The sequence below is a fragment of the Phascolarctos cinereus genome, unplaced genomic scaffold, assembly GCF_003287225.1.
Source record: "Phascolarctos cinereus isolate Bilbo 61053 unplaced genomic scaffold, phaCin_HiC Scaffold_5;HRSCAF=322, whole genome shotgun sequence".
Classification (NCBI taxonomy): Eukaryota; Metazoa; Chordata; class Mammalia; order Diprotodontia; family Phascolarctidae; genus Phascolarctos; species Phascolarctos cinereus.
In genome coordinates, this window is record NW_027555958.1 from 69,537,788 (window position 1) to 69,559,183 (window position 21,396).

The window sequence follows — 21,396 nt, forward strand, 5'->3', positions numbered from 1 at the left end:
TTTGGCTGCTAGGTGATGGATTTCTTGGTCTGCCAATTCTCAAATTATCAATTAAGTTATTGACTGATTGTGATCTGCATGAATACTCATAACAAATCACTAATTCTTAAAATTCAAAGTGACAAAAATAAAAATTTGGTCTTCAAGCAAAGGCTGGGTGACTACTTAATGTGTATGTTGTATTGTGAATTGTTATTGAGGTATATATTGAACTAAATGGCTGCTGAATCCCCAACTCTGAGATTCTGTGATGTCACCTACTTCCTCTAATTAAGAATTGCAATGTTTTTTGCTTATGTAATTCTTATCTTTCTACCTCACCTTTCTACACTTAACAGTGCTCTACATGTTCGCTGAATGTTAATACAGCATCTTTTGCCTAAGGAATTTTAAAATGTCCACATTCATATCTCATTTTTCCTTATGAGATATTAGGCCACCTACATCCTACTTCACATATGAGGAAATGTCAACTGTACACATAAGATCACTAACACAGACCATCTGATGATCTTTCCACCAACACTGTGACAGTCTTATTTAATAATTTTCTTACAATGAAGCTGTATGATCCTCATGGATCTAAGCCTTAGGTCCTTTTATGTTATCTTTCTAGTAATTTTGCTAATGAAACGTCCTTGGATGGAGTCCAAGATGAACCCAAGTGCTTTATTACATAAGGTGGCATAGTATTATCTATCTATTATGAAATTTGCTTTGAGTACTTATTATTTACCTTTAAATAGCCACCTGCAACTAGAATGAAGCAATGCTGTTTTAAAGTTTACCAATAAGAACAAATAGCTAGTTCATTTGCCTAGAATTGCTTTATTAGTATTCTTTAGATGAGATTTCAGTAAAATGGATACAGAGATTAGATACAAGTTAATTAAAGAGACATTCCCATGTCTAGGAGTTATAGCATAGAAAGGAACCATTTCAAAGGACGCATCTTTTTGGTGAAACACAGGCTTCATTTCAAGATGTTCATACAGAAATTAGTTTTCCAGTCTCAAGCATTCGTCTTTGAATTTTAACAGTTCATTATACACATCTCAGTAAACATTCATGGAAAGATTTATCAGGTAAAGCTTTTTCTAAACAAACCAAAACACTCTGCACCTCATCTCTAAAGTTAAACTCATTCATCTGATAAATTACTCCCCATTCACAATCCAGTTCTATTTATCAACTGAAAGTTAGTGCAATCCATCACTGAGGTATCATAAAAAAGGCAAACATTCTACAAATGTAGATTTGTCATCCCAATTCCTTGGCACTCAATAATGTAAGTTTCTTTAGATGAATCATCTTCATCTTCTGACTTTTTCACAGTAAATCTGGCCTAAAACAAGAAAAACAAATTTAGTACATAATTTATATTAGGAGAGTCAGAGGGACAATCCTATAATGTCTTACAAAGTAAACAGGTACTAATATCACTCTTTTTTTTTTTTGACGAAGCTACAAAGATCAAGTGATTTATCAGGTGTTACACATCATGAGGTAAAATACCTTTTAAAAGATTCCAGAGGGGGCAGCTAGGTGGCGCAGTGGATAGAGCACCAACCCTGGATTCAGGAGGAGCTGAGTTCAAATCCGGCCTCAGACACATAACACTAGCTGTGTGACCCTGGGCAAGTCACTTAACCCCACTGCCTAGCCAAAAAAAGAAAAAAATTCCAGAGTAGAGGGGTAGCTAGGTGACACAGTGGATAGAACATTGGCTCTAGAGTCAGTAGTAGGACCTGAGTTCAAATCCAGCCTCAGACACATTAAAAAAAAACCTCACTAGCTGTGTGACTCTGGGCAAATCAACCCCAATTTCCTCACTAAAAAAAAAAAAAAGATTCCAGAGTTGGAAGAAACCTAAGTGGCTGAGTCCAAGCCATACCATATGGAAAGGAATCCCCACCACGCCTAACAAGTGTTCAGCCACTCTCTACTGGAAGACCTCCAATAAAGAAGAAACCTACTTAATGCACTTTAGGACAGCTCTAATTGCTGTAAAATTTTCCCTGACATCAAGCCTCTCTATCTCTTTGCAACTTCTACCCACTGTTCCTGGTAGAGTAGTGCCTCTTCCAGGTTGACAGAGCTTCAAATACCTGAAAAAAGCTATCAGGCCAGCCTAAGGCTTCTCTCTGCCAAGTGAATTTGAGACGGTCCTCCTTTGGACATTCTCCAGCTTAACAATGTCTACCCCAAAATGGGGCATAAAGATCTAAATAAAACACTCCAGATGTCATCTGACCAGAGCAAAATAAAGCAAAATATAACTGCACAGTCAGTCCCAAATACTAGGTTTCTCAACATAGCCCAGGAAGGCATTAGCTTTTTTAGTTGTGATATTACAGGATATTAATGAATCACACTGACACTGTAGTATAGTTAAAACCCTTATGTCATTTTCAAAGAAACGCTAACCATGTTCCCCTCATCACCACCACTACTCTCATTCTGTACTGGCAAAGCTAATTTTCTAAGCCCAAGTGTAAGATTTTACATGTATCCCTACTGTATTTCATCTTACTGGCTTTGAATCCACTGCTCAAGCCTGTCAAAGATTTTGAATCCCATCATCTCGTATGTTAGCTATACCTCTCAGTTTTGTGTCATTTGCAAAGCTGCTGAACAGGCCATCTATGCTTAACTGATAAAAAGGTTAAACAGCACAGGGTTAAAGTTCAGGTTCCCTGGGGCACTCTCACTGAGGACCAACCTACTCCCAAGCTGAAATTCTGCATAAGAAAAACATTTGCCTATACTGGCAGATTAGGCTGAACTGTTTACATTTCTTTCTGACATCAAGTATTGATTACACTTTAATTCCTATTACCCTTTTTCAATTACCTGAACAAAACTGACCCTGACAACAAGCCACATATCAAAATGAGATACCACATAATTACCCCTTCGGAAAGAGGCCCTCTTGATTCCTCCTCCTCTTCCCTGTCCCCAGCTGTTCCTGCTGACATTATCTCCTACTTACACGGTATCTATTTTGTATGTAGACAGTTGTTTGTATTTTGTTATCCCATTAGAACATGAGGTCCTTAAGAGAAAGGACTGTGTGTTTGCCTTTCTTTTTATGCCCAACTGCCTACCACAATGCCTACCACATAGTGAGTGCTTAATAAATGTTTGTTGATTAAATAAAGAAAAGATTGGGATTAACTGACATTTGCTTCCTTCAAGTTTTACATTAATTAGCACTTATGGGCAAGACACTTTGCTAGGCAGTTGGGGATAAAAAGACAAATGAAATCCTGCCTGCTCTGATCTCTCCTCCCTTTCGTGGCCAAACTCATAGAAAAAAAGCTGCCTGCAAATACTCCTGGGCTCTATTCTCCTCTCACTTTTCAACTCTGAGGGCACAGCCAGGAGTAATGAGAAATTGTAAAGACAACAAACTGGTATCAGGGAAAAAAGTCTTAACACTTAGAGCTATCCAAAAGTGGAATAGCTTGCATGGAGAAGTGGTGGGATCTTCCCTGGTGGTCTTCATGCAGAGGCTGGTCAACCAGTTGTGGAGTATATGAGAGCAGATGCTTCTGTGTATCGGTTAGACCTGCTCTCAAATTCTGTGATTTTGGCATAAGACAGCTAGTTAAGAAGTGCTTATTCATAAGCATTCAAATGGGAGTACCTATGGGATAATTTGCCATAACTGCTTCTAATTTAGAAGGGCTGAGTGTTCAATGAATAAATGAAGCTTGAGTACTCTGCTTATCAACTAGCCTACATAAGGTTCTTTCATCACATTTACAGATTCACAGCCTTGGTACTCATACCTCCTCAGTACCCTCTTCCCCTCTGACTGGAGGTGAAGCCATGATTTCCCAAAACCTCCATTTAAGAAGGGGCCTGGGCAACTGTCCTTTGATCTTCCACCAGTTTGACCTGACCTCCTTTGCACTTCTTTGGACTCTCACCTCCCCCCTCCTTTTCAGCTTCCTTTTGTGTATTATTTTCCCCCATTAGACTGTAAGCTCCTTGAGGGCAAGGGCTATCTTTCTTTTTGTATCTGTATGCTCAGCACTCAGCACAGTATATGGCACATAGTAGGTAATCAATAAATGTTTACTGACTAAGAGAGGTGTAGTCTGGAGAGGCTAGGATAGGGAAAGGGACTAGACTAATGATTTCAACTTCCATGAGAGGAAACTCTACCAATGCAGGCCAGCACCTTTTCTGCAACTTAGTCTTAGATAGAAACATCCTGAAGGCTGCATATTGGTTTAGATAACCACAAATTAACATTATCTATGTTGTATTGTATTTTCATTTATTTTGTTAAACATTTCCCAATGACATTTCAATCTGGTTCAAGAATTTGACACCTCTGGTCTAGGGTACCAAGAGGTTAAGTGGCTTGCCCAAAGGCCCCTTAGCCAGTAGATGAAACAGGCAGAACTTAAACCCGGTTATTTCTGGTTCCTGTGCTGGCTTTCTATCTTCTACACCATGCTGCCTCTTTTAATGTTTTGGAATGTAAAGCTGAGACAAATTTCAGGTAGACTATACAATGCCATAACCATTTCTAAAAATATCACATATATCACTAAGAAATATAAGCATGAGGTATGGGGGGGAAAGAAAACATATATCAGATTAAAGCACTCTGAGCATTCTAAAACCAACCACTGGCTATAGTCAGATTTCCACTTCTAGAAAGTTATCATCAGAACACATTAATTAAAGTATTCTGTTATTCTGGAACCCAATATGTATGTGTTCTATGCTCCACTTAAGAGACTGAGGACAGGACTAGTTGTTTGCTGGGTTCTGAATTGCTGGGAATATGTAATCTGTATCAGTGGATGGAGTGCCCTCATGAATGAAATCACAGATCCTTAAAAGTATATTATCCCATTATTCAAAATCAGTTCAAATAACAGCTATCATAAAACCAAGTAGTCTTCATCAACATACACTCACCTTTGTTAGTTGTTCAGCAAAATGTATGGCAGTTTGTGTATGGAGTGTAATTGGTCCTGTTTTCACTCTGGAGACCCCACTGGCTAAGGCCATGAAAATGATCAGCTGTATAAACCAACAACAAAGAAGAAAACTTCACAAAACTAGTAATACTTAAGATGCAATTCTACCCTTTCTCCATTAAAAAAAATGCTACCAGAAAGTGGATGAAAATAAATGTATATTTGTAAGAGAAAAAAAATCAATCATTTCAAATTTTCTTGGTGAATGATTTAAGTCAAGCCTAGCTTTCAAAAATTATGTGAAAATCTCAATACACTAGGTAGGAATACTAATGACTTACTTTTACATAATAACAACAGCAGAAATAATAGTAGCTAATCTTCCTGTGGTTGCTTAGAGTGTTTCATATCATTACCTTATTTGAGCTTCATGATAACCCTGTAAGTTAGTTAATATAATATTATCATCTAGAGGATCTTCAGAGATCAAGTGATTTTCCCCAAGGTTACACAGATGCTAACCCATGCCTTTTAACCCCACATCCAATGTTCTTTCCACTCTACTGTACTGTTGGATGTGAAATTACCTGGTCCTGCAGATACTCATCCACAGCTCCCCCATGTCTCAGATTTCCCAGGAGCATCTCTGCAGCTTCTATTCCAACCTTGTCAGCAGATGTGCCTAAGACAGGGAGAGTGCAGGTGAATTAATTAGCAAAAAATCAGTAGTCGAGAAGTCAGTATGCCTGTGATCTTTGGGGGCTGATTCAGTCAGTACCTGGAGACTTAATTTTCATCTATTCTTTTATGGTAAACTGGCATGCACATATAGATACAGGGCATCCCAGAAGTCTTAGTGCAGTTTTAAGCTTTAAACTTACATACAAGTTAACATAATATAATACATATGTTTACCTATATACAAATTTAAAGCTTAAAACTGCACTAAGTTTCACCCTATATTTCAATCCTGACATGCACAGGAGAGAATTCCTCTGGAGCTATCCAAATAATCATAATTTATGGCTCCTGATTACAAAGTCTGGCCCATTATGATTTTGACTCCATTTCAATTGCTATCGTATCATGTTGCTGACTTAGCCTGATCAGATACTAAGATGTAAAACAGCATAATTTCTTCAACAAAACTTTATTATGTGTCAGTCATTTGTGTTAGTGACATTGACAATATACAATGAAAAAGTACCTGCCCTCAGGAGCTTACATGCCATAGTGAGGGAAAATAGTCCGTTCCAAGTATTATCTAAACTCCAACAGGTGAAAATTCTCTTAGCTCAAGTGTATGCTGAATCTTCCCTAAGGTTTTTCAAAGTGGGAAGCGTATAATTTATATTAAGATATGCTGGGCCACAGGCTTCAGACCTGCAAGGAAGAGCCAATCCAACAATACAAACTGCCTTTTCGACATCTTGAACTATGTCCCATAGGCATCTCAAACTCAATATGTCCAAAACTCTTTTATTTTACCTTAAACACTCTCTTCTTCCCAACTTCGCTACTATTATCAAGGATACCACCATCCTCCTAGCCAACCAGGCTCATAACCTTGGTGTCATTCTCAATTCCTCACCTGCTTCAGCCTGTATATCCCATGTGTTGTCAAAGCTTGTCACTTCCTTCTGCCCTATGTCTCTGATATACTTCCTCTTCTCTCTACTCACATAGCCACCATCTGAATACCTTGGGCCTAGACTCTTACAAAAGCCTTCTAACTGGTCTTTCTAAGTCATTTCTCCCCACTCTAATCCATTCTCCACTGAGACACTAAAATAATTTTCCTAAAGCACAGGTGTGATCATATTATTTCCCCCTACCCACACCCAATTCAGTAAGCTACAGTGGTTCCCTATTCTTTCCAGGATCAAATACAAAATTCTGTTTGGCTTTTAAAGCCCTTCGCAATCTGGCCCCTTCCTAGTTTCACCATCTTCTTATGCTTACAACCCCTCTACTACCCCCACTCTACAATCCAGCTACCCTGGCCCCTCTGCTATTTCTCACTCAAGACACTCCTATCTCCTGACTCTGTACCTTCTCACTGGCTGCCCCTTGTACCTAGAATGCTCTCTTTCTACGCCTCAGCCTCCTGGTTCCCCTCAGACTCAGTTCAAATTCCACCTTCTGCAAAAGGCCTTCCCCCACTAGTACCTTCCCTCTTGAGACTGCTTTCCATTGACAATGAATATATCTTGTACATATAGAGTTATCTGTATGTTGTCTTCCCTGTTAGACTGTAAGTTCCTTGAGATCAGGGCCACATTTTTGCCTCTCTGTGTATCTCCAGTGTTTAGAACTAGGTCTGGCACAAGAGAGTTGTATGTAAATGTTTGTTGGCTAACTTCCTCAAATTACTTTTCTGTTTAAGTGGCAGAACTGGATAAGAATCTAAGCCACCAAACTTGGACTCCCAGAAGGCTGGAACTGAAAGGAACTTCAGATTTCATCAAGACCAACACCTACCCTTCATTTTCGAGATGAAGACACTGATATCAAGTGACTTGGCCGAAGGTTTTAGTCATGGGAATGTTACCATGGCCAAATCATTTAACCTCCTTGGGCCTTTCTTATCTTTAAGATGGGAACAACATTTGCACAACCTACTTTAGAAGGTTGTTGTGAGCAAAGTGTTTTGTTTCATTAATAACAATATTAAGAAATTCCCTTGATTACATCAGGGCCCACAAGTGTTCCCATAAGACATGGAATTTTGAAATAAATTGCCCCCCTTAGCTTTAAGTTTATGCAACCACCTCATGAGAAAAATATGAAACATCTATTCAAGTAAGAGGCAATTCCCATACAAGAATGTTCACCACACCCTAGAGCTATTGTTCTTTGCACACTGGCCTTCATACCATCATCTCCTGAGCACAAGCTCAACAATGTTTTAAGTATTATAGAGAATGTGAAAGAAGCAGAAGGCATGATCCCTGCCTAAAAGGAGTTTCCATGCAGTGGAAAAAAACAAACACAAATGAATAAATTAAAGGAAAAAAAATGCAATGTCAAACTGATGATTATAAATTTGTATAAGTTATAAAATGATTATAAATTCAACCTAAGTGTAATGAAGGCTAATAGCAAGAGGGGTTGGAGTAGTCAGAGAAAGGGTCCTGAAGGAAAGACTCTAGCTGGGTTTTGAAATCTTGCTAAGATATGACTAGTTCTTCAAAGAAGACTGTTAAGAATAAGGCAACATGTGGCAATAGATAGTACTAGTGCACTTTCCCTGCTCAGCCCTGTGTGGTGAAATGGACAGAACACTGTTGGAAACCAGAAGACTGGGGTTTTAGTCATGGGAATGTTACCATGGCCAAATCATTTAACCTCCTTGGGCCTTTCTTATCTTTAAGATGGGAACAACATTTGCACAACCTACTTTAGAAGGTTGTTGTGAGCAAAGTATTTTGTTTAGTGTCAAGTCTTATTCACATGAAAGCTATTTATGTTATGACTAATAAGTATATATTTACAAAATGGTTGTGGAAGAGAGTACACTGAATTCTTGAACAAGATTTCATTAGAATTATATTCTTAACCAAATAAGCTAAAGGATCACAAAAATAATATGGACAGGTAGGTGGCATAGTGGATAGAGTACCAGGCCTGGGGTCTGGAAGATTCATCTTCCTGAGTTCAAATATGGCCTCAGACACTTACTAGTTGTGCGATACTGGGTAAGTCACTTAACCCTCTTTGCCTCAGTTTCCTCATCTATAAAATGAACTGCAGAAGGCAATGGCAAACTACTTCATTATCTTTGCCAAGAAAACCCCTGCAAAATGACTAAACAATACAATAATAACAGTTATAACTTCTGAAATCTTGTTCTTTTCAAATTAACACTGAATCTTTGAAAGTTCTATGTGTTTTTAAATACTAACCATGCCATTTAAAGTGCCAATAACGAAGAATTCAATTAAGTACAGCCTAAAGCAAGTTTTACTGTAACTTCCAGTTCATTGAAAATAAACATTAAGAAACAGTTTCCAGGATTCAAGGAAGGCCTCAGGATAAACGTACAATGAATTTAAGTAGCGCTGGCCAAATACACTAGAAGAGAGGGAAATGAGGAATGATGACTTCATTTACTGGTGGTATAAGCTTTAGTTTTAGCTGATTGGTTTTTGGCAATAAATTTGGCCTTGACTGAGGATGTAAGAGTTGAAGAATATACAAAAATTCAAAAGGAGCTAAAAACTACTATATGTTTCTTCTCCACTAGAAGTATACAGTGTTAAAATTGGAAAAGATCACACAAAGAATCTCAAATCTGGAAGGACCTTAAGAAACCATCCACCAGAATGTACCTGAACAAGGATCCACATTATTCAGCTCAATGATAGTTTATTAAGCACCTACTATGTGCACAGTCCTGTACTAGTGCTGGGGATACAAAGACAAAAGTAAAACAGTCCTTGTCCCAACTCAAGGAGTTCACATTCTACTGGGGGAACACAAGAGACCCACAGATAAGTAAGTGCAGAAAACAAATGAAAAACTTCGCAACTTCTACCAGTGGCCTCTAGTCCCATCACTCAGTGGGGCCCAGGAGAACAGGTCTAATCTCTCTTCCACACGACACCCTTAAAGGCAGCTATTATGCACACTGAGGTCTTCTTTTGGTTAAACACCGCCCCCACCCCTCAAATCCTCAATGACAAGAACATGAAGCCATTAACCATCTTGGTTGCCCTCCTCTTGATGCTCTCCAACTTATCAATGTCCTTCCTAAAAATGTGGTGCCCAGAACTGAAAAGAATACTCTAGATGTGGTTTGGCCAGGGCAGAGAACAGTGAGGGGATTACTCTCCTAGTCACAGATACTATGCTTCTTTAAATGAAACCTGCATTAGTTTTCCTGAATGCCTTATCACAATTGATTCATGCTAAGTTTGCATTCTACTCATACCCCTATCTATCTATCCACAATTCCCCAATTTTGTAGTTATAAAGTTGATTTTCTGAACCTAAGCATAAAACTTTACTACCCTTATTCAATTTCATCTTTATAGATTCAGTCTAACTTTCTAGCCTATCAGGAAAGGCTTAGATCTTAGACACCACTGAAAATTTGCATTTAAGATCTAAGACTTGATTCTTGATCACCCAATCCAACCTCTCCTTTTACAAATGAAAAAACTGGAGCCCAGATAGGTTAAATGCCCAGCACTATTCAGCTAGTTATTGGAAAAATTATGACCACCACTAAAATGACAAGACTTTCTGAGAAGCAACCTCCCTTTGCCATAACCTATCCTCATCTATTAACATTTCATAGAAATTAACTAGACATTTATTTGGCTCATCTACCAACAACCTTCTAACAAGTGTCTAATACGTTCCAGGCACCGTGGTGATTCTTGTAATATTTTATTTAGCTCCTCAAAAACTGTCAATGGCTCCCTACTGCCTAGCAAATTAAATCTCAGCTTCTTAGTTTAGGCAGTCGAGGTCCTTCATGATCTGGTCCCAATCCATCTCTCCAAACTTATTTCTCATGATTGCCTAACACAAACCTGTAGTTCCAATTAACCTAGTACTCATACAATCCCTCAAAAAATGCTTTATTCATTCTCACCTTGAATATATCTCTCTTCAAGTGTCGTAACCCTTGCCCAAAATACCCAGCTCCATTCTCCCCTGCTGTTTCAAACCTCATCCATTTACAATCATTCAGTCCACATAGAATTTCTTGTATAAAGCCTCCCCTAATCACTGTAAGCCCCAAATGAGCTATCTCTCTGAATTCTTATGGCACTGCACTATTAATTTGGAACTTATTTATACTGCATTGTTAGTCAATTCTGCATATGTGTTCTACTTGCCTTTCCAATTAGATTACAAGATCCTTGATGGCAGAAAATGTGCCTTAGTAACTGGCACAGAGTCACACAAATTCAGTGGCTGCTCAACAAATATTTGTTGCCTAAATGAGATTTTAAGCTAGGTCAATTAGAAGTAATGCCCACTGTATTTTCTACCTACTGAGTAAAATGGGTTTGGCTGCCAGCTCAATATATTAGAGCTACTACAAAACATCCTCCATCTTAGACAGGGTTATGACAAAAAGATTCTTACATTTTTATACATTGTAACGTTCAGTTTGAGGTCTCTCCTTGTCAGGCTAACTAATATGTCTTTTTAAGTTATTTTAGAGCAAAAAAATCATCAGTTGACAGTAAACAGGAACAGAGAGGACCTTAGACGTAATCTAATCCAATCTGCTCATTTTCCATATGAGAAAACTGAGGCTCAGAGGGGCTAAGTGTCTTACCCAGGGTCACAAAGTTAACAAGCATATCAAAAGAGTGGACTGGTGGTCAGAGGTGCTGGGTTCAAACTGTGGCCCTGTCACTTTCCTGGCGTAACCATTTAAACTTTCCTAGGCTTCAGTCTTCTCAACTGTAAAATCAGAGAGCTGGATGAGAAAATGTTGGGGTTTTTTCCAGGGCTAAATCCATGATCCTATAGACCTAAAGCTTAAAAAACAAATTTTATGAAGTCCAAACTAAAGACTTTACACCCCCCCCATTTTCTATAACATTTCAATTCTTATGCCAAGAAAATAATTTCCCTTTCAAAAAAAGTAAAACGTTTTAAAGTATGATTGATTTTTAAGAGCAACATAATTCTAAAAAACATTAAACCATCACATCCACCTCCATTCTACTGAATTCCACACTTCTTTCTTCAAAACTATTTTTGTTTCATTGCAACATTTAAAACTGTGACTCTCTCATTTATCTGTACCTCTTTTACCAAGTGATGATCCAGCAAACAAGCAGCCTGTTGACGTCTCAGCAACAATGCTGCATAGAAATTATAAACCGTCAATTCCATTACATTATAAATATCCTTTAAAATTATTGGCAAATATAACATAGTGTGCTGTTATCACTAAATATATAGAATCAGACTTAAACCAAATAAATCAAACTTAAATCTGAATCCTTATCAGAAAATGATGAGGTACCCTAGATTTATGTATACAGGTATCCTATAATGCAACTAAGAGAAAAGTGGCCCTGACCACCAGTATAAGTATTCCTGGGGATTTTTTTTTTAAGCAGGGGAAACTGGCCAGATTTTATTCAGTATCTACATAAGGAGCATCTTCTCCTTCAGGATAACTGACTTCTTAATGAGAACAAAAAATAAAACACAAAGTTACCATGTATATCAGAATGGAATGATATTTTATACGTAAAAGGCATTATAAAGCAGACTAAGATTATATCAAATTAAAAGGCCTTTTATACAGAAATTTGTGGGGTTTCTTTTTTCAGTTTATGGATAGCATCATAGAGTATTTACTTTAAAAAGCCTTAACTAGAGTAACCTAAGAAGACCACAGTGTAGGTACTAAATGTAAATGCTCACTCTTCAAATATATCAGCTTAAGAAACTTGAAACCTTGAACCAGTCCCCTTTTTATTAGACAGCCATTCTCTGGCCTGAAAAAAGTCTTTGTCACCTTAGGTATTTACAAAATGACTTTTCAACCAAGTTACATAAATGCATTTGGAAAAGTTTCTTTCAGGATTCTTTTTAAAGACCAACTGCTAATAAGATCCATTAAAAATGAAATTCTCTAAACAAATCAGAAACCTTTCATTATAACATTAGCAAAGTTCTCACAGGAATCTCAAGTTTTAGAAACTGCAAAATTCTTGGAATGAACTTCTCTTGTCAAATCTTACATATATTTTTTGTCTTAGGCTAGAATACTTTTAACAAGTCTTTTCAAAAACTCTACTCTCATTTTTTTTAAATAGGAAAATTACTTCATAATTCTAAACTAATGACACAGGAAAAGATTAGTGTCTTGTCTCACATTATTCCATTTCCATTGCCAAAGGCTTGTTCTTTAGGTTCCTGAACAGGCTGGATGTTAACGTACAGATCCCTGATTTCCTTTCTGATGCATCTCACTGCTGCTGCTGCCATATCTTTTGCTATCTAATTTGGTAAGACAGAAAGGCAACAGTTACAGTAAAACTGAAATAAATCACTGGTTAGTTTGACAATTCTTTTCAAGCCATCAAGGATAATTAAAGTAATTAACAACTTTTATATGCATTATTCAGAATCAATGTTCAAGTGTAAAAGCTAATTTTCCTTTAAAAATTAGCTATTATATCATGAAAAGATTTATCAGAAATAAACAGCTATTCCAATAATTTCAAAGAATAGGTAACATGCCATTTACCAAAAAATACACATGCTTGTAACATCTGAAATACTTACTTTAAATGGCAAAACACCAGCAACAAATGTTCTTCCATATATCTTGGTCACTGTGCCACGATCAGTTAAATTTATTGGGTTCAGCTGTTTAACTGGTGACATTCGGACAATTACTTCACCACCCCCTTTAGGGTAGTAGCCCCTATAAAAAGTACATGTGATCACATATAACCATATTTCAGGACCAAAAAAGTCAGTGACAGCTGAATAAAAGACAAATGGTCTCTGAACATAGTTAATGAACAGTTCTAAAACTGCTAAAACAGCAATGATGACAAAATAGTGAAGCATTATATCCTTGTGGTAGATCAGCTACATTGGTCATGCAATAAAAAAATGCAAAGAGCCTGTGATTTCCAAAGTGTGCATCTCGGGGAGTGGAGGGAAGGGAGACGAAATGGAATTCCTGGTGTGGGAATTACCTCCACTAAAGCACAAGGCAACCACTCTGACTAAGTAGGTAGATCCTATGGAGTTGGCTGAAGCATTAAGTGAGTTGCCTAGGGTCAAGGTAGTGTTCAAGGTAGGATTTGAATCCAGGTGTTCCTACTCCAAGCCCATCTTTTTGTCCATTACATCATGCTGCCTCTAACAATGAAACTAAAATAATTTTAAGCAGAGTCAAAAATTCATTCTTTATCACTACCACCAAGCTTAGGGATAATGGAAGGCAATCTCAAAATAACGTCTAAGTCTTTTGATCATTCTGTGAAATTACTCCCAATTATATCATGACAAAAGGAAAAAAGTCTTTCTCTAAAGTTGCCTTCCACTTTGTCCTCTTTTATTTCAATGCCTGTAACAAGAACATGAAGGAAAAAATGACTTATTTCTAAATTCCCTAATTATAAAGACTGGGATTTCTTCCTACAGTGGACTGTTGTATATGGTATATACTCCATCATTATGTATTTATTTTGCATGTTTCCAGTATCTATTTATGTGAGAATACATTTTTATCTCTCTAGTAGAAATATAAAGTCCTTCAGGCCAGAGACTGTCTCATTCTTTTTATTTTTATCCCCAATGTCTGGCATATAGTAAACACCTAATAATACTTGCTGATGTCTAATGCAGGGATGGAGAACCTGTGGCCTTCTAGGTCCTTGGGTGTGGCCTTTTGACTGAATCCAAGTTTTATAGAACAAATTCTTTTCTTAAAGGGTGAGAAGTTTGAATTCAGTCAAAGGGCCCCACTTGAGGACTTAGGGGGCCACAAATGGCCTTGAGGCTGCAGGTTCCCTAGGCCTGGTCTAATATTTTGCACATAATGGGATTTAAATGTTACTAAATAATAAGACAAAGATACTATTTTGTGTGGCTAATAGACACAAAGCAGAAGTTTCCTGATTTAAGTGTCTATACCCTGTGATACACAAATGGATACCGTATACAACTGCAACCATCACTACAACTTCCACATTTATTCCACATGCCTTTGTGGCTTACCTTTCTGAGTATTAATGAACCCTGTAAGAAATGTAATCTCTAATTATTTAGGGAAGGGAACAAGCATTTATTAAGCACCTACTACATACCAGGCACTGTGCCAAGCACTTTACAAATATTATCTCATTTAATCCTCACAAAAACCCTGTAAAGTAAGGGCTACTATTATTCCCATTTTACAGTTGAAGAACCTGAGACAGAAAGAGGTTAAATGACTTGTCCAGGGTCATACAGCTAGTAAGTATCTAAGGCTGGATTTGAACTTAGGTCTCCTTGATTCTAGGCCTGGAGCTCTAGCCACTGTGCTAACTTGTAGTTAGTCACAAAATGATAGTACTCTAGCATGATCACAGATGCTTTAGAGTATGCCTGACCAGTGTAACTGCTTAGCAAATAAGTATTTCATTTACCATGCCACTAAGACCAATGTAAATAAGAGATCAAAATTAGAAAGGAAAATATTAAATATACAACCTACCTCATTTTAACATCACAGTCAAACTTGAAACCAAACTTTTCAACAATTGGTTTAAACACCTGAAAAATTAGTACGTTTTGTTATTTTAGTCACCAAACATTTATTAAGTACCCACAAGCCCATAGTGTTTAAGGAAATGTCATATGCCACAATACTTAGGGAATTCAGTATTTTAAATAAAATGAAAGACATACTACCAAAGTTAAAAGGTTTAACATTTTCTTAGGATCACAGAATCTTAAGAAAAAAGACTCAGAGGTAAATTCCAACAAAGTAAGGTGTTGTTATTAGAAAAGCTTTCTCTCTACACAGCTTTATAGGAGCTCCCCTATCCCTTGTACTTGTAAATCTACAAACTTCTCAAGGCCAGAAGAAAGGGGGTTTCCTCTAAGGGGTTGCAAGAAGAGAGAGCAGACAAAAGCTAAATGAAAATGCCTATGAAAATGAAGAGGGAGAGGTAAAGATGATGGCAGCAGAGGCATGCCCTGAAGAAGGAAGGGAATGAAGCTGAAGAACACAGAGGGAAGAGGACTGGCAGCCCAGAAAAGCAATGTGTGAACTGGAGCCAGAGGCTTCATGGAGAGCACAGGCACACCAATCAGAAAATACCAATCTAAGGCCAAGACTAATGGATTCTTTGAAGTCTCAAAGATGGCTATTCTGCTTTTCTTCTACCTCAAAATTATGACATTTGAAGTTAAAGTCTTCTACTTTAAAAGTTGATTGTGATCCAGTATAAGTACTACTGGAGCCTTAGCTTGAAGCTAAGCTAAGCCCAGAAGTTTAGGTCACCAGGCCCAACCTGAAATGAAAACCCAATTTTAAACAGAAGACTCTGTACAACCATCTGATGGCTCTGACAAGGAGAGAAAGGCACTCACCATCAATGTATAATCTATCTGTGGGGCCATTTCAGCATTAGTGCCGCCTTTCAAATGGAGCTCGGATGGAGAAGCAGCAAAGAGAACACAGGGCATTGAGACCTGCAGCAATAGGCACACGCTCCTATGTGGGAGGCAGCAAAGAGATAACACTATAATAAGACATCACATTCTATTTAAAAAAAAAGGATACATTTTTGGAAGATTTAATGTTTAACACAACATTTTTCATGGAATTCAATGTTTGAATATTTCTGAGAACTGAATTGCTTGACTACAGTTTTAAATAAGTGCACTTAGAAAAGCACAAGATAGAGAAAGCAGTAAGGGATGAAAAGCAGACATAAGTTCAGGTAGTACAAATGATGTATGTCCCTCTTTTCTATATTTTCGCTAACAATCAGATTTTTGATTCAGTTTCAATAGATTGACATGCCACTTTATTCATCAATACGTTGGACTTCTACCTGGGTTTCCTATTAGACAATGATACATATAAGAAGTCTATCACTGAGACCAACTGGTGCTTAAAGCCATAAGACAGTTAACCAGTGAAGAGTACACATTAGAGGTCTGACTACCAACCAAGGAAGGCATATTTTGCTACTCTGCTTCAGTTTTCTAAAGCATCAATGTCAAACCTCTCCCTTCTATAGGCTCCATTCAGTGCAAAACCCAGATTCTAATCCCAACTGGCTGAGAATCCTGGGCAGTTCATTTAACATCCCTGAGCCTAAATTTCCTCATGAGTAAAATGAGATTTATTTTTTTTTTAGTTCTTTTCTTAACAGCTGAAAAATCAAGATTTTTCTAAAAAAATTTTTAATAGAAAAAGCCTAGTTCTCATAAAAAAAAATAAACAGAGGACAGAAGGAAGTTTAGAAGAGGACACAGACAAGCAAGACAGTATTGGAACCACCATATAAAACTTGAAATATTAAAAAAACAGCAGGGAAGATTCATGGTTTCATCTGTAGTACTCTTTTTTATGTTACTCTTTGTATAAAAAAAGTTCACTTTTGTTATGTTTGCCAAGTTCATATTAATAAACAGGAAAAAAATTTAAATACTGTCTAGCTGCATAAAATTCTCAAATCAAAAAAAGCTCCCATGTGAAAAATACCTGGAGTACCAATTTTAAAGCCCCATATGAAAACTGCAAAACCCCTACACATGTAAGATTCATAATCAATCAGAATAAAAATTTTTGGAAAAAACAAACAAAAACAAATAAGGAGTCCTATCTTACATCATCTGACATTCTCTTAAATGAACACATCATTAGTGGCAGAGGTAGCTCACTTTTCCAATGCATTCTGGCACCTGCTTTGCAACAAGGCTGCACAGTGTATATAGCACTTGGCCTGGAGTCAGAAAGGCCTAATTTTAAATCTGGCCTCAAGCCTCACTAACTATGTGACACTGGAAAAGTCATTTAACCTCTATCTTAGTTTCCTCAACTGTAAAGTGGGGTTAATAATAGAACCTACCTCCCAAAGTTACTGTGAGCAAAAAATGATATATTATTTGTAGAGCGCTTAGCAAAGTGCCCAGCACATAGTAGGAGCTTAATAAATGCTGGTTCCTCCTCTTTCTTCATCCTCCTCCATTTACCGTATTAGAAAGTTGCCTGAGGCACTGAGAGGTTATGTGACTTAACTGATCCCAGTTATATCTTGCTTTGAGGCTGACTTTCTATGCAATAAGCTATGCTGCCTCTGTTACCTGTTCTAATGTGTAAAAATTCAGATCCCTTGGAGGGCAAGACCAGGTGCTGTCTAAAGGATCTATGCACTTACCACTTCAGTGCTTTCCTGACGACTCTTGAAGCCCAAACTTAAATGAGAACCATTAGCAACCACGAAAAGGCCAAATAGCTAATCCAAATAAGGTGGACATAACTACACAATAAAGAAACAGGCTTAAAATGAAAATATGCCCGAAGCAAGAATTAAAATACCAAAAAGCATCAGGAGTTTATATAACAAATACCTTGCATGGAAACATAAAATGTGGTTGAGACATTTAGTTTCCAAATATTAAATATGCTAGATAACACATTTCATCATAACCACTCAATTTAAGTTTTTCAATTGAAAACATGTTTTCTCACAACAATCTTGTAAGATATACTGTCCAAATATTATCATCCTCAGAAAACTAATATTCAGAGACGTAACCTAACTTGACTATGGTGGTATAATTAGTAAGTAGCAGAGCCAAGATTTTGAACCCAGGTTAAGTACTAATTGAATACTTTTTTCTACTATAAGGTGGAGGCAAAGATCTGGGGGCATGTGAGGACAGATGAACTATGCAGAGCATATAGCAGTGAATAATGGGGCAGAACATGTGGTATGCAAATACTGATGTAGGAGTCAAGGGACCTGGGGTCTAGTCCTAGGTCTGCCACAAACCAGCTATGTGACTCTGGGCAAGTCAGTTTATTACTCTGACTTTGGTTTTATCATTTATAAGGTAGAAAGGCTGACCTGGATAACTGATAAAGTGACTGACAGCTCTAGAACTCTATATACTGGGTATTGGGGAGCTTTTGCCCAAGAGCACTGGTGTTCAGAATAACTACTGAATTTCAAACACTGTCCTGTCTTATATAAGTGAATGAAATCATTTTACTCATGTGTATACAGTTATAATACATCTTCAAATCTTAAGTTACCCTTACTAAAGAAAGAAAAAAGATATCAAAGTTAAATAAGAAAACAATTTAGTGGAACCAATGACCTTACATTTGACATTACTTCTCAGATCTCAAATAGGTGCAAAGACATACCCAGCTGTCTTGGTATCTGCTGTGTGGGTTCCACCTTTGATCTTCTCTGGTGTAAATATTATTTCCGTTGAGCCGATTTCTGCCCCTTCTAGTTGCCCATCACATAAATCTCGAATCATTTCCAATCCAGAGAGGTGTTGAGGCCTTCAGGTCATAATACTGCATCAAAATGTGTGCATTCAGACTGCCTATATACCCATATTATTTCAAACATTTATGAAACTTTAATGATAGTGAAATGATAATACTCAACTTAATTGCAGAAATTCCTTACACTTATAACTCATTATGCTTTAGAAGTCTTACCTTCTGTCTTCATTTATCCAGTCAGATGAAACCTTTTTTAAGTAATAGTAGTATATAACTGGGAAGACTGCTTTAACTGAAGTTGTTTTAAAATTAACACTTAAAAAACCCCACCAGTGTTGCTCTAAGTGGCAAGAATGCAAATACAGGCCAAAGAAATCCCAACATTTTATAAATCAAGCTACCAAGAATGTTAAAGTCCAATTAGATTCCTTTCCAATTCAGTGAATTATCCATGTGCACTGACACCAGTCTTAATCAATTAGAAATACCTCTTGTCCACATGCAAGGTGAATTAGATTCAACCACACACAAACATCTTTTAAGAATTTTAAATGGATTAGACAATTAAAAATTTTTAAATCCTGCCTTACAACCATTAACTCTTCAGTAGGCTCATTAAAAAGTAGCTTGGACATGATAAATCCTTTAGGAGTAAATCAGTTGTGCTGAGCTCTCCAGTGTATTATACCAGGCTTCTACTCTATCCCTTTTCTAGTTGGTATATGTAACAAAGCATAAAAATAATATGGCTTTTCTTACAGATACACTTTGCTACTAGAATAAGAGGCATTTCAGTGTATACGTACTATTTCTTCATACTTCAGTAGCAAGAGAATAGCATGGTACAGACAAACATGAAGAACATAGGTTCTAAAAGATTTAACATGAAACAAGGGCATGAAAGTACAAGAAGTAACTATCACAGGATAATCAGCTAGGAGGTTAATATTAAGGAACTTTAGACCATTTAGCTAGGAGCTATAGAAATCTAACATTAAGAAACTCCCCTAGAAATAGCAGTGTGGTATAGTGGAAGGAACAGTAGATTTAGAGACAGAGGACTTCTATTTGAATTCTGGTTCTATTACTTACTCCCCATGTGACAATTCCTCAGATCTAATGAACTAGAGGACAGCTGAGGCTCCTTCCAGCTTTAAATAACATAGGGAACATCAAAATTCTGTTTACCCTAGCTTTGAAACTTCTGAGTTGCCTTTCTGGACACAAGGTAAGGCATACTTTTTTAATACGGTTTTTCCAAAGAAAGGTTAGGTAAGAGCTATATGCCCATTTTTGTTTCTCAGATATAGTATTTATACTTGATATGGTAATTCAAAAACTATTTTACTGGAGGCATAGGAAAGATAAAAATTGTTCAAATGTAAGCTAAAAACAATTCAATAATAAAAAACAACTAATTCTACTGAATATGCTGAGATTATATTCAAATACTCAAATGAATTTGTAATCTGAATATGAACATTCCTTCCAATGATGCAGATTGTAGAACAGTACCTGCCTGTCTTGTGCTACTTATGCCCCTGTCATCTCATAAGTCTGTGATAGGGTTCATTCAAAATAACAGTCATTTTAAAAAATTTTCTCTTAACACTGTGAGGGAACCCATTAAAAAAAGAAAAACTGAAAGAATACCAAATCAAAAACTTTAAGTATCTGTCCTTTGTCCTCAAATGGGTAATTTAGTTTTGAATTCACACACATATACAATTGTTGCTATTTGGTAGTTTCAGTCATGTCCAACTCTTTGTGACCCCCTTTGGGATTTTCTTGGTAAAGAAAATGGAGTGGTTTGCTATTTCCTTCTCCAGCTCATTTTATAGATGAGGAAACTGGGGCAAACAAGGTTAAGTCACTTGCCCAACGTCACACAGATAGATATTAAGTGTCTGAGGCCAGATGAGTTTTCTAGGCTTGGCACTCTATCCACTGCACTACCTAGCTGCCCCTCACATATACAAAGATATACTTAAATTCCACTTGTGTTCACTTATTTAACAAATATGTAAGTGCTTACTATATAGCAAGTGTCCTGAAGAAATAAAAGGCAAGGTCCTTGTCCTTGATATATTCAATCTGATATGACCAAGAAGCAGCTACCTTCAAGCAGCTTATAATTTACTGGACATAAACATGCATGAAAATAACTATAATACAATGTAGCATAAGTGCCTGAAGAAGATATAAACAAAAGATGCAGGATACTATTCAAGGAAAGAGTGATCATTTCTGGCTGAGGAGGTTTCATGAAAAAGACATTTGAGCTTGGCCTTGAAGAATGTGTAGAATTTTGAATGACAGATGATCAATTCAACTTTGTTCAAAGCATAATTCGGGGTAGTCAGTGAATAGGAAAACAAATGGGACATGACTCCTTTTGTCAAAGGGCTTTGGTCTAATAAAGAACACAAGATGTATACACAAATAAATATAAGACAGAAGTGAACAATGATAATTGTTATGGAAGAAGTA

The 21,396-nt window shown here is 37.0% G+C and overlaps 1 protein-coding gene across 3 annotated transcripts in view; it reads right to left on the reverse strand.

The window, feature by feature from the left end:
- Positions 1-808: 808 nt before the first annotated feature.
- The window catches only part of RTCA (RNA 3'-terminal phosphate cyclase), a 47,224-nt gene continuing 26,636 nt past the window's right edge, over positions 809-21,396 (reverse strand). For 2 of the 3 annotated variants that reach the window (XM_020999902.2, XM_020999895.2), the window contains exons 3-11: positions 18,817-18,960; positions 16,023-16,146; positions 15,142-15,200; positions 13,215-13,356; positions 12,802-12,926; positions 11,718-11,776; positions 5,531-5,625; positions 4,942-5,046; positions 809-1,345 (exon numbers count right to left, since the gene is read on the reverse strand). In XM_020999902.2, coding sequence (XP_020855561.1) covers positions 1,244-1,345; positions 4,942-5,046; positions 5,531-5,625; positions 11,718-11,776; positions 12,802-12,926; positions 13,215-13,356; positions 15,142-15,200; positions 16,023-16,146; positions 18,817-18,935 — 930 coding nt within the window. In that variant the 5' untranslated portion in view covers positions 18,936-18,960 and the 3' untranslated portion in view covers positions 809-1,243. Of the gene's footprint in view, positions 1,346-4,941; positions 5,047-5,530; positions 5,626-11,717; positions 11,777-12,801; positions 12,927-13,214; positions 13,357-15,141; positions 15,201-16,022; positions 16,147-18,816; positions 18,976-21,396 lie in introns of all 3 variants that reach the window. The other variant, XM_020999883.2, reaches the window with a different exon arrangement.